This window comes from Tachysurus fulvidraco, chromosome 3 (genome assembly GCF_022655615.1).
Source record: "Tachysurus fulvidraco isolate hzauxx_2018 chromosome 3, HZAU_PFXX_2.0, whole genome shotgun sequence".
Taxonomy (NCBI): Eukaryota; Metazoa; Chordata; class Actinopteri; order Siluriformes; family Bagridae; genus Tachysurus; species Tachysurus fulvidraco.
The window spans coordinates 17,207,126-17,220,653 of NC_062520.1; the positions used below are offsets into that span (position 1 = coordinate 17,207,126).

General features: G+C 37.9%; 1 protein-coding gene across 2 annotated transcripts; it reads right to left on the reverse strand.

Annotated features, from left to right (window-relative positions):
- Nucleotides 1-7,915: 7,915 nt before the first annotated feature.
- Nucleotides 7,916-13,228, reverse strand: vim (vimentin). 2 transcript variants are annotated; one of them, XM_027148823.2, is made up of 9 exons: nt 12,581-13,227; nt 11,219-11,279; nt 10,613-10,708; nt 9,966-10,127; nt 9,365-9,490; nt 9,063-9,283; nt 8,721-8,764; nt 8,438-8,520; nt 7,916-8,321 (listed from the first exon to the last, which is right to left on the reverse strand). In XM_027148823.2, the coding sequence occupies exons 1-9, from the start codon at nt 13,108-13,110 to the stop codon at nt 8,280-8,282; spliced, it is 1,365 nt and encodes a 454-aa protein (XP_027004624.2). In that variant the 5' UTR covers nt 13,111-13,227; the 3' UTR covers nt 7,916-8,279. The 2 variants fall into 2 exon arrangements, 1 of the variants encoding a protein (XP_027004624.2); XR_003440956.2 differs by lacking the exon at nt 8,721-8,764 and having other exon boundaries at nt 12,581-13,228.
- Nucleotides 13,229-13,528: the final 300 nt, after the last annotated feature.

A 13,528-nucleotide genomic window follows, 5' to 3' on the forward strand; every position in this document is an offset into this window, starting at 1 on the left:
CAACTTGAGTGAAAAGTAGAATATTTAAAATATTTACATGAATTTTAGAGTTTATTTGTATTTGGTATGTTCCCTTTTTGCTTTAATGGTTGTGTGCACTGAAGCTGGCATGGAAGTTTGTGCAAAATCTTAAGATCCATTTTAGATGATATACTTTCTAGTGTAGTCTGAACACATGCTTCATTACAACAGATACAAATGTTGATAAAAAAGGAAAATCTGTCCTTTTGTTCAAAGCAATAAACATGGACAATATCACAAACTTGCTAACATTTAAATAGACCTAGAAATAGCACAGAATCATGACTATTAAATAGATATAAATAAATGTACTTGATATTAAACATTTACTTTTAGCATCAATCGTTTTTATTATCAATGCTGCATATAAAACATTGACTACACCCTGAATACCATATCACTTTACAATGAACACTGCTGCTGCTGACTCTGTTGGTCCATCTCACCCGCTCTTTTTCCCTCAGTCAGGAATAGGATCTAAGGATACTTAAACTTCTCTGGCAGTAGCATGGCCTCTATCCTAACCTGTACAACATATCATCCCACTCTTTTGGAGGAGAGAACCATAGCTTCAGGCCCAGCTGACCTCATCCCACTCAATAGCAAAACTTTTAAGTGGAAAATAGTGGTCCACTTTGGATGGTGCCTAGTGAACAACATTATCTACAAATAACAGATATTATTATTTCTAGTACTTCATATTGCACAATTCCAATAATTCCTATAATCTCAAACCCTGGCTGCCTCTTGATTTCCTATCCATGAAAACCATGTGGGATTGAAGACATGAAAACCATGTGGGATTGAAGTCCAACATCTACGTTAAATTGTTTCGAATACCAAGAATCCAGCCACAACTCTCAGTGCATTCAAACAGACATTAGATCCCACAAATCAGGAAATTCAGATACCGTGTACACTTGCTTGTACACTTGTACCTTTATAACAAATGTCAATGCACAAGATATTAAGCCTTCTCCAAGTCTAGCGATTTAATAAAAATATTTATCCACAAGATGTCTGTTAAAAATGTCTATAAAGACATCATTGGAACTCATTGAAGTCTTTAGAGACATTTTTAACATCTCACTCAGTCAGGCTGTTGTTCCCATATGCTTCAAAGCTACCACCATCATCCCAGTCCTGAAGAAACCATCTCCATCATGCTTCAATCACTACCATCCTGTTGCACTTACCCCTATCATCATGAAGTGCTTTGAACGGCTAGTCATGCACCGCATCAAGTCTGCCCTCCCCCCTCCCTGGACCCCTTCCAGTTTGCATATCAGTCCAACCGTTCGACTGATGATGTTATCTCAACTGCCCTCCACTCAGCACTCACTCATTTAGACAAAAAGGACTCATACATCAGAATGCTGTTCATAAACTTTAGTTCAGCATTCAACACTATCATCCCTCAACAGTTCATTCACAAACCAGCTGAGGCTCCAGCTGAGGCTCAACACTTCACTGTGCAATTGGCTGTTGGACTTTCTGACTGGAACACTGGGCCCCCCAAGGATGCGTGCTGAGCCCCCTTCTCTTCACTCTGCTGACCCACAACTGCACAACATCACGCAACTCCAACCTCTTCATTAAATTTGCCAATGACACGACCATGGTGGGTCTCATTAGCAATGAAAATGAGACAAATACAGGAGCGAGGTGAGACGCCTGGCCGGGTGATGCAGTGACAACAATCTCTCTCTGAACGTGTAGAAGATGAAGGAGATAGTGGTTGACTTCGGGAGAGTGCGCACTCAGCATGCTCCTCTGACCATCAACGGTGCAACTGTGGACAGTTCTGGGGTATGCACATCACAGAGGACCTCTCCTGGAATGAAAACGCAGCAGCACTGGTCAAGAAATCACAGCAGCGTCTCTACTTCCTCTGCAAACTGAGAAGAGCCAGAGCCACGCCCCCCTTCATGCTCACCTTGTACAGAAGCACTATCAAGAGTATTCTATCGGGCTGCATCACTGTGTGGTATGGTGCCTGCAACGCATCCTGCTGGAAGACGCTACAGCACATAGTGAGAGCAGCCGAGAAGATTATTGGTGTCTCTCTCCCCTCCCTCCAGGATATTTACGAGACCTGACTCACCTTAAAAGCCCTCTGCATTGCAGGTGATCCCACCCACCCATCACACAGCTTCTTCAGTCTGCTGCCATCAGGGAGGAGACTGCGGAGTCTCCGGGCCAGGACCAACAGACTAAAAGACATTTCATTTTCTGTTACAGGCACCACAGAACTATGAACCCACCCCACCAATCCAGACATCACATCCACAGGTCCTTCCACTCACATACGATGACATGCACCAGTCACTTTGTGTAACACTGGTCTGCTTATTTGCACTTGCACTTTATCTGACATATGCCTGCTTTATTTAATTTCTATTGTTAATATTATCTGTATGCACCTTGGGACTGAGAGTAACGCAATTTCAGTTCTCTGTATGTACTGTATATGTGGACGCTTGATAATAAAGCAAACTTGAACTTGAAGATTTAGCCATTTTCTTATAACCAGTTTATATTGTATCCTGCCTAAGAGATTCGAATTTTCAAGAACAGTTACCTTTGCCATTTTGCATGTGATACCGAGACACTACGCGACTAACCCTATGACAGTTTTAGAAGAAGGATGAAATTAAAAATGAATAAGTTATTTAGTATGAACAGATAGTGAAATACAAATAGGAGGCATGCTATTTAAATTATGTGCTCTGAACAGTTGCTAATACACTTACAAACAGAAGTTGCTCTAATTGGGTGTTTTTTTTTCTTGTTTTTTTATACATAGCTTGCTACAAAGGTTCACATCTGGATCAGACTGAGAGATGTTTGCACGTGAAGTCTGCAGGACAACGAAAGCCCAGGGTTAGTGTTAGGGTTCACTTTTCATCTGTTTCATCTCTGCAACAGGCGTATTTTGTAAAAAGATCCAGCTAAACAGTAAGAAATGTCTGAGGTAGCTCTAAGCAAAAATAAAATCGGTGAATAAGATTATTATAGTCTATCACACATCTTAAAAACACCTTCCAATTTAAATTCAATTCAATTCAATTCAAGCTTATTTGTATAGCGCTTTTTACAATAGACATTGTCTCAAAGCAGCTTTACAGAACATAAACATAGAGCAGAAGGTAAACATAATTATGATAAAGGAAATAACAAATAATAAAAGAAATAAGAATTTAACAGAATAAAAATTCTAGATTATTGTTAGATATATATAGTTCACAATGTGTATGTATTTATCTATTTTTTTCTTTAAACCATGCCCACTTGGTTCAAAATCATACACAGGTAAAAATAAAAAAAACTGTTTTATATCTCTATAAAGCAAGGTGTTTATTAATCTTGTCATGTTTTTTTATCTAAAATAATAATAATAATAATAATAATAATAATAATAATAATAATAATAATAATAATAATAATAATAATAATAATAATAATGAACTAAAAAAAGGTTTTTAAAATGGTACGTTCAGGACTGCATCTAGAACCCAGGTGTGTTGGCCCACTTGGTGACACCTTTCACCTTAATATTTTTATCCTAAATCACCTAACACATCCAAACTCATTCTAACCAAAAGAATCCTAGTTCTCATAGAGCTTTGTTTGCAGAGAATTGCAGAATAATTTCAATGCCACTGTAACGTCCTAATGTTATGTTGAATAATTCAGGGTACTACTGTAAAATACAGAGAATCATCTTTCCCTTCATGCTTGTACAAAAAGTGGGATGTTTCTTGCATCATAGCCATTTAACTCGTTAGTGTTTCTTGACCAGGATGAGTTTGATTTGACTTTGAGTGGTGAAGCTACTACATATATTTAGTATATTAGATGTGTCTAAATCAGTGATGCAGATTAAAGTTCTAGTAAAAAAGGGCAGTGATTTGTGTTAGGCGGACTGACATGAACACTCACTCATCTTGTGGTTATAATGGTTCCCTAATTACCTTAATCTCTCTGGATGTTAGCAATTTATAGGGATTTCATTGGCCTTGGGGGTGGAGAAGGCATTTGAGAGAACACTTCAAGAAGTCTGTTAATTAAAGCTCCAATCCCAATAATTAGCTCTTCCACACCAGAGTGAGGCAATGACCACACTCGTGATTTATAAAGACCAGAACATGAGACAAGAAGAAAACTTTTTCGTAGCCGACATTCCTACACATTAAGAAACTGAATCTTTCTTTCTCTCATGAAATAATGTCTGTTGTGTTTAAATTTGTGGCTTCTTTCCAATAAATACTACATGTTACTCATTTTTACTGTCGCCTTATGCTGCAGTTACATAGTGATGATTCATGGAGCTGATTAAGTCTCTGCTGAGTGCTTTTATTTATTTTTTTATTTGTTTGTTTGTTTATTTATTTGTTTGTTTGTATTTTAACAATAAAATAAAAAATACTGGCTTCCTCAAGCAGACATTTTATACTTTAATTTGACATATTGGTGACATGACACTCTCATGCAATGTTAATGAGAGTCATAAATGCTGCTCCTAAAAACTCTTTATAATGAAGTAAACACTTCTTTATAGAAATCCTAGTTAAACTGTGTCTTTTGTAATCTGCAACCCTATTATATATGGTGTTCTTCAAAGTCCCGAGCTTTAATGCCTGAACCTGATTTTCTTTAAATCTTCATATATCTTTAGTAACCACTTTATCCTAGTAAGTAGAGCAGTCGATCTGGAGACTCTCCCGAGAACAACAAGCAAAGGTATGAGAATTTACACTGGACCAGATGGCAATCAGTCTTAATGACTTGACCTCCCCATACTGAATTTTCTGATTTATACCTACTTGTATCTATCAAACACACACACACACACACACACACACACACACACACACACACACACACACACACACACACACACACACACACACACACACACACACACAAACACAGAAAGCCATAATGGGTGTAGGATATACAGTATAAAGCTGAAGGCAAGTCAAATTTTTTGCTCAGGGATCTTCAATCCACATACTGTAGGGCCAAGTAGGAGGCACACATGATAGTTGGTTGGAAAGTAGAATCTCTCATGGCTCCTGCTTGGCTAGAATGAAAGCCTGCAGCCAAACAACCTTTTATGGATAATATTGAAGACTTCTAGACTAACCAAAGAACCCCTCAGGGTGCTTATTATTATTTTTTTTAATGAAGAGTTTACTGCTGCAGTGATGCTGGAACCAAACTGTCTCAGATTTCACTATGAGGAGACTGGTGATGATCTCGTCAGATTTACTAGTTTAACTGCTCCCCACGAGTACAGTTTATGTCAATAACATGGAAGGAAATGGGGATACTTTATGTTCAGCGGCAACAGAATAACATCACATTTATACCACTAGGTGGCAAACAAGTATCAATGAAATACTGATGAAGCATAGACATAATATTCTAAAGGTTTTCAAGATTTAGGGAAAGAACAGCATAAAACACAAACATTCAAAAACTCAACTAATCGTATCAAACTGTGATTATTATGAATGCAACTTCATACAACCTCATACAATATAGACAGAGCATAATATTGCTGCCTGAGACCTCAGAAGTGTGTACTAAGAAATATGTTTTCTCACATACTTGCCATATGTATTTCAACAGGCCTAATAATGCCCTGGTGTTCAGACTTACAGGATCTATAGTCCAGCTGTGGAAAAAACACTAATACTTACAGAAGAGGTTATGCTGTGGTATTGTATCACAAATGTTAGCGGTGTGTTGACAAGGAGTACACTGTAGACTGCATAATTCATTTCTCTCTCTCTCTCTCTCTCTCTCTCTCTCTCTCTCTCTCTCTCTCTCTCTCTCTCTCTCTCTCTCTTTCTTTCTCACTTTCTGTGGAGTGGCAGATTGCAGGGGCATTGGAGCACATATGCTTTTCAAGTAGGCCTGTAGCTCTCAACCCTCATCTGCATGTTAATATAAGCACATCCTCCTGCTTCATTCTGTTCACACTCTGCCTCATTACACACACATTGCTATGCAGAAGGTGCGGACAAGATATTGAAGCCATCTAGTGGGAATACATTTCAAAACATTTTATGAGTGCCATATGTTACATTTAACATGCAAAATATTATAGTTACATAAATCTTGCTCTAAATAAAGTCTCTTGCTTCTTGGAATTTGAAAAAAAAAAAAGAGAACATTTTACACTTTAACTAAAGTAATTAACATTAATGTAGATAGGTTCACTCACCATCCACTTTAATCAAAACACCAGCTATCCAAACAGTCAATCATCTGGCCACAGCACAAAGATGCAGGTCAAGAGCCTCAGTTAATATTCATATCAACAACAGAATGATGTAAAAGTTTGATCGCTGTGACTTGTACTGTAACATGGCTGTTGGTGCCAGATGGGCTGGTTTTTCAGTATTGAGAAAATGCTGATGGCATGAGATTTTCACACATAGAGGTCTCTAGATTTTACACAGAATGGTGCAAAAAACATTGAGTGAGCAACAGTTTGGTGGGTGGAAACATCTTGTTGATAAGAGAGGTCAGATCTCAGCATGTACTCAACATCAAACCTTGAGGTGAATTGGCTACAACATAAATAGACCACATTCGTCTATTTTTGTTGAGTCTGTGCCTATGATAAAATCAGATTGTCACGCTTGGCTGACAGGAGTGGGTGTAATGTGGGAAAAAAAAATCATTTTCTTTGTTTTTAAGGAATTTATGTTTTTTCTCTTATGAATGTGCACAAGAGACAGACTAATGTATTTCTGGAAAAAATAACTTCATGGATTTAGGAACTAAGTAACCGCAAGGTAGACCTGAGGTGTATTCCTTTTGTTTGCAATGTATCTGATTCGAAATTTCAAGATTTTTTCCATAGATGGGACAGTAAGAAACAAAATATACTGATATTTCCAGCATTTATCCTTTTACTGATATTTAGAAGATAAACTACATAACTGACTGAAATGCACCAGACCAGGACAGATATATCACTTTGTTTCACAGGAGCACTGTTTGTTTCACCATATAATATATTGTTTCATGATTCTGTGAACTTAAACACCCAAATCTGAAAGTATCTTTCGGATGTGTCTTCCAATGTGATTTTGATTCTGTAACCCCTGTATCTTCCTTAACACTGTCAAAAGGTACAGCTGTTCTCTCTCTCTCTCTCTCTCTCTCTCTCTCTCTCTCTCTCTCTCTCTCTCTCTCTCTCTCTCTCTCTCTCTCTCTCTCTAATGACTCCACGACTAAACCTTTGTGCTCTGTTTTGCTCTGAAATTTTGTCCTTCAGTTTCATTTTAAATAAAGCTTTTGTGCATCATCTTTTGTGCATCATCATTGTTCATATAAAAAGCGCACAAGCTACTTAATCACTAGTAGATAAATTGTAAAAGTGACTCGAGTCACAGAAGAAATATTAAATGATTATTTTTTAAAATGGTTTTGGTATTTTAAATGCATTAGAGTACATAAATCTTCTCTTTTACCCAAAATATTTTAATCTTATGGGTATTTTAAACAATATTATTATTATTATTATTATTATTTCATTAATAAACTAATAAAGTCATAAGCAGCTCTTGTTTCTTTCATAAAAAAATGGTGATTGGGATCTTTATTACTGGGAAGTGTACTTTTACTGTCCACCAGGGGGCAGGCGAGAAAAGGACAATTTGAGATTTGAGTGAGAACTGAACACCTCCAAAGCAGATTTATGTAGCAGTGAACTGGATCAGGTTCTGAGGTTCTACAGATTGAGAGTCAGTGTAGTCTCCAGGCTGTCAAGTCCAGCAGCATGATCATTGAAAAAATATATATTTGCATTCACTCATTAACTATACAAATACTGAGCACTATATTTACAACATTTTCTCCAAAGAACAAAATATGATTTTTGGAAAGGTTTATTAACTTTGTTTGTTTGTTTAAAGACATATATTCATTCATTCTCCATCTGGAAGCTGACCAAAAAAAACCCAGTGCAAATCAATATACTGTAGTTAAGATTATTGCTGGAGTCTAATTTGCACAGTGTAATCTATAGCAATTGTGTGTTAAGTTGGTTTTCACTAACCTACAACCTCTATATTATTTAAAACACCTCTCTACCTGCTGATCTAGAGTGGCAAAAGGCACATTAAAGCTGTTTTAATGTCACAGAAACAAAAATACCCATCTGGTACAGTATATCACCTCTCCCTAAAGAGCTCTCATTGTTCGTGAGCTTTTCTTATAAAGGTTTTGTATGCAGTTCACTCCAGGTCTTCATGATGCTGAGTAGACTCATGGATCACCTGGAATAGGACACAAAGCAGAAATAAAGAGGATTATTTGGTAATGTGTTTTTTTTCCCTTGGAGAAAAAAATATATATTTTATTGCAATGTTATTACTGTTTGATTTTTACTTACTTGACTATCTCTTGTTTCTATAGTTTTAATCACCACTTTCTTGGACAGGTTCTCAATAAGTGGTTTGGTTTCTATCATGGATTCTGCAGACAAAGGGCTTGTATTGTCATATTTGTGAAGAAAATCATTCACAAATGTTCAGAAGAAATTCAGAAGTATATTATATACAGACGTTTTCTTATAAGAGTGCTTGCTTCTGTCAGCACTACTTGTTGATGCTTTTTGGTAATATAAATGCAATATGGACTTTATGAGTGTGTTATGGAATTGCAGTATACTGTACCTCTCAAATTAAAAGAGGAAAAATTGGGCAGTGGATTGGCAATCCTGTAGATGGAAAGAACCAAAATGTTTTTGAATGATAACATGTAAGCCCATGTAAAAAGGATGTAAAGGTCCTTGCCACTCTGTAGCTAACGTAATATGCATGCACCGAGAAGCAAGGATTAGTTGTGAAAAATCAGCACTAAAACATAAATGTCTCTTGTATATGTGCATATTCTAAGCTCACAAACTAAAACACTTATGTAATTTCATTTAAAATACTAAGCAAGCCTACTCTGAATATGAAATAATAAAAATGATCCTAAGATACAATCCCAATAAAACTGCTCAGTATACACACCTGCTCTCCTCTCCCTCCAGCAGCTTCCTGTAGGTCGCAATCTCAATGTCCAGGGCCATTTTGACATTCAGCAGTTCTTGGTACTCACGCAAGTGACGAGCCATCTCATCCTTCATGTTTTGGATTTCTTCATCCATACGAGCGATGGTTTCCTGGTAACTAGAGGACTCCATGGCAAAATTGTCCTCTAGTTCCCCCATTTGGCGTTCCAGAGACTCGTTCTATAACATAAACATAGACATAGAGATTGGTATGAAGGCATTTTCACATTATCCAGATGTTACTGTTAAATGTGTACTCACAGTGCCCTTAAGTGCATCCACCTCACAGGTTAAAGTCTGCACCTGGCGGCGATATTCATTAGCATCCTGTTTGGCCTGGCGGATTGCTTCAGTGTTTCGAGCAGCAGCCTCTGACAGATCGGCAAACTGGAGGAAGAAAAAGAAAATGCCTGCTGATTTACATTGCATTCATATTTATATTACATTTGTACACAAATTACTCCCTGAAACTGACACCACGGATAGCAAGATGAATAGAGGGGCAGACTTAGAAGCTTCATTTTTCACCATAGCATTTAATTAGCACTTTGTAATGTTGGTTAATGGGTTTCATCTGGGTTTTAGGTAAGTGTATCAAAACTGTGTTTGTCAGTCATATAAAAAAAAAGAAAACACTAATCCATTGTTTAGTTTAGTGTTTCAGTGATTGGCCATCTGTACACTCTATCCAATAAACCCCAGCGTTACCATCTGCTCATTCTGCTCAAAAACCCAGAGGGAATGAAAAGCACTGGAAGACACACAAGGAGACACACAACCAAATACTGCTACAGTCACTACTGATTAAAGTTCTCAATAAGAAATAACATAAATAACAATAAGCTTGTGGATAGAAACTGACCTTAGATTTGTACCATTCCTCAGCCTCATGGATGTTCTTGCTGGCCAGAGTCTCATACTGAAGGCGAACATCTCGCAGTGCAGCGGTCAGATCAGGCTTTGCTATGTCCATATCAATCTGCACATGCTGGTCTTGTATCTGGGCCTGCAGCTCAACAAGCTCCTGCAGGCAAGTGAAAGGAGAATGTTTGGGTTTCTAAGCAGATTTTTTAAAAGATGAAGGCACAGAAGCTGTCTTTATAAAACATATGCAACATCAATGTATTATATATTTTACACGAAACAGAATTTATCCATTGCCATGTTTTCAGATTGTTCAAATAATTCAAATTCAAACTCCTTAATTCAAAAGATCTTAGATCTTTCTGATTTTTAGCCCTTTGATTTGCAAACAGATAACACAGAGCCAGATTGTAAACTTTTTGGCCTGTGTTTCAAGTTAGTGTTAGACTGGTCCTTTCCTGTTTTGTAAGGGCCATTCTAATAATACTCTTCATCCTCTTGACATAATTTGCTAATCTCTGTGCCAATGCCCTTCTTTGCCAATCTCATGATCTACTCAAGGCTCTGCAATGGTCACACTCACATGCAATAAACTGTCGTGATGCATAAAAGTAAACAGACACAACAAACAAAACTGTTATATACCTCATCATGAAGTTTCTTCAGGAAAGTAATCTCCTCCTGTAGGGAGTCCACCTTGTGCTCCAAGTCTAGACGAGCCAGGGTTGCATTATCAACATCCTGTGAACATTCAATACATTAATAAAATACAGCTATTAGTTCAAGCCAAAGATTGTATGACAGTCTAAAAATTCATACAGTCCTATACTCCTAATCACAATAAAGACAACACTAAGCATATGTTTACTATTCTAGAGCACCTAAAGCCAAGTATAGCACCAAATAAAATGGTGGAAAGTATTTTCCTGTGCCTATTTTCAAAGTTACAGGTGGCACAGGTGGAAGTGGCAGATGGTTTTAAATACACTGCTCCTTATTCCATTGTTCTACTGTCTGAATACACCACTTTCCCCCAGCTACAAGTAACAGACCCCACTCATACAACAGCTTGCTTTGTCATTTACTCACACGCCCCCTCTTTTCATCAATGCAGAAACTATCAAAGAGTGGAATTAACTTTCAAAACATGTCAAACATTCCAGCTGAAATCCAGACAAATCCAGATCATATCATCTAATAAAATGTGTAGCAATAACTAACTGAGTTTTCTGTGGAATGTACAGTACATACCTGCCTGAAAACCTGGAGGTTGTTTTCAGCATCTTCCCTTTGAAGGACCTCTTCTTGAAGCCTAGATATGACATGCAATTTAACACAGAAAGACTTAGGCTTCATACTGTATATTGTACCAAATAGACTGTAGATATACAGTCAATATGTCTTCTTTAGCTTAAAAGCTTATTATTTATGGGGTTGTTAAATATTTACATGGAACACATTTGGCTGCCTGTTTTTAACAATTGATTTTAATTTTAAATGAACCAAGGTTGTGGAAGTTTTTGAGAAAATAAAAATAGCACACTGGTAGGCACGGGCAAGAGAAAAAGGTTAACAATTTATTCGTGCTGCTGCGCAACCGGATCCAATGCTCTTCGTTTAGCATGAGAGAGGAAGGACCCTGATCATTTGTTTCAATCAGATTTTATAGGCATGATTTAAACACAAAAATCTGAAGAAAGGAAAACAACATCAATCATTGGCTCGATGCACAAAGCCTGATCGTCTCCTGATCAAGATAATCTTCCCGAGGTCTGCCTAAATTGTTTATGAGCCTGAGTCTCACCATTTCGTCTCCAACCCATTCTGAAACTAATATTTTACACAAATCTCTGGTAAGAACAACTTTTAGTCACAAACAACTTCTAGTCATGCACACAGAAGGTCAGACCCTTACAAACAGTTTCTTAGGGAAATTTTCCATGACACTATAATTGATTTGCAGCAGACCAACTAACCGACTAACCTAACAAATTTCTGATATTTATTACCATAACACTCATATTTGCTTGTTTATCATTGCATTCCAGATTTAGTCCTCTCTTTTGGCGTTATAAAAACCTGCACTTTTTTGGGAAGGTTTTTCACAATATTTTGTAATTTTGTAATGTGGCTGAGGGGATAGTAAGATCGGGTACTGATGTCTGGTGAGGAGGTCTGGTACACAGTCAGCATTACATTTCATCCCAAATGTGTTGGGATTAAGGTCAGAGCTTTTGTGCAGATCACTCCAGGACTTCCACTCTAAACTCGGCACACCGTGTCTTCATACAGCTTGTTTTGTTCGACTGAGGAAGTGCCATGGTGGTGCATGTTTAGGTCCCCTAGCTCCAGTGATGGGAAATAGTCATGTTACAGCACACAGCGACATTCTAGACCACTGTTTACTTCCAACTTTGTTGCAACAGTTTGTGGAAGACTTGAATATAAGCATGATGTTCAGGTGTCTACAATCTTTTTGCCTTATATTGTATGTACTTTAATCCTTGTGGCTGGGAATTCACTACATAAAACCTTGTAATCTCTGGTTTCACAAGTGAATATAAACAATATTGTTACTGTATACAAAGCTACAAAGAAAAAGTTCTCACATACTTTTCTCTCAGGCGTTCGATATCCTCCATTAAATTATCTCGGTCCACTTCCACCCTGGCCTTATCACTGTTGAGCTCGTCCACTTGCCTTCGTAACTCTCTCATCTCCTCCTCATAAAGATCTCCGACTCGGGATGTTCCTTTTCCTCTGAACTGCGCCAGCTCGGTGTTCAGCATCTTGTTCTGCCGCTCTAGAAAGCGCACCTTCTCTATGTAGCACGCAAAGCGGTCATTTAGCTGCTGCATCTCGGCTTTCTCGTTTGTCCGGTGCGCTTTGAAATCGACGTTGATGGCACTGGACAGGGCGAAGTCCAACGTCTCGGATGCGAGTCGGGGCAAGTTTGCGCTTGTCACTCGCGCACTTCTGCTCGGCGGAGCGGAGACGGTGCTGTAGGAGAGACGCGCTGTGCGCGCTGGAGCTGAGTGCTGACGGCTGGAGTAACAGGAGCGAGCGGAGACGCTGCGCTCACCACCAAATATCCTTGTGTAAGAAGAGGACTGGCGAGAAGTTGCTGTGGATCGATTTGCCATTTTCGAGTCCTGTTGAGTTTTTACACCCACCTGGTCCTCACTACAGCAGCTCTACTCCTCCACAGCTTGAGCTCATTACAGTAGCCTGGGTTTTATACTCGACTCTTTATGCAAATGACATAACGGTGCGCTGATGACGTCATAAGAGGCTTATTTAGAAGCACTGTTACGTCATAATAAATTGAGATATAGTGGGACATTTAGTCTGATAAGTGAAAATAAAAATGGGATCCTATTAAAACCATTAATAATAAATAAAAGGAGTTAATTTACGTGACATTATGTAAGAGGGTTTGGTCAGCAATTAATTTGAAAAAGTTGAAATTTTTTGTTTTGGTTGGTTATAAAATTGTTATGAATGATATATTACACAAATGTATGAAGTTTGTACATTAAATGAACTACTGGAACAGAATTA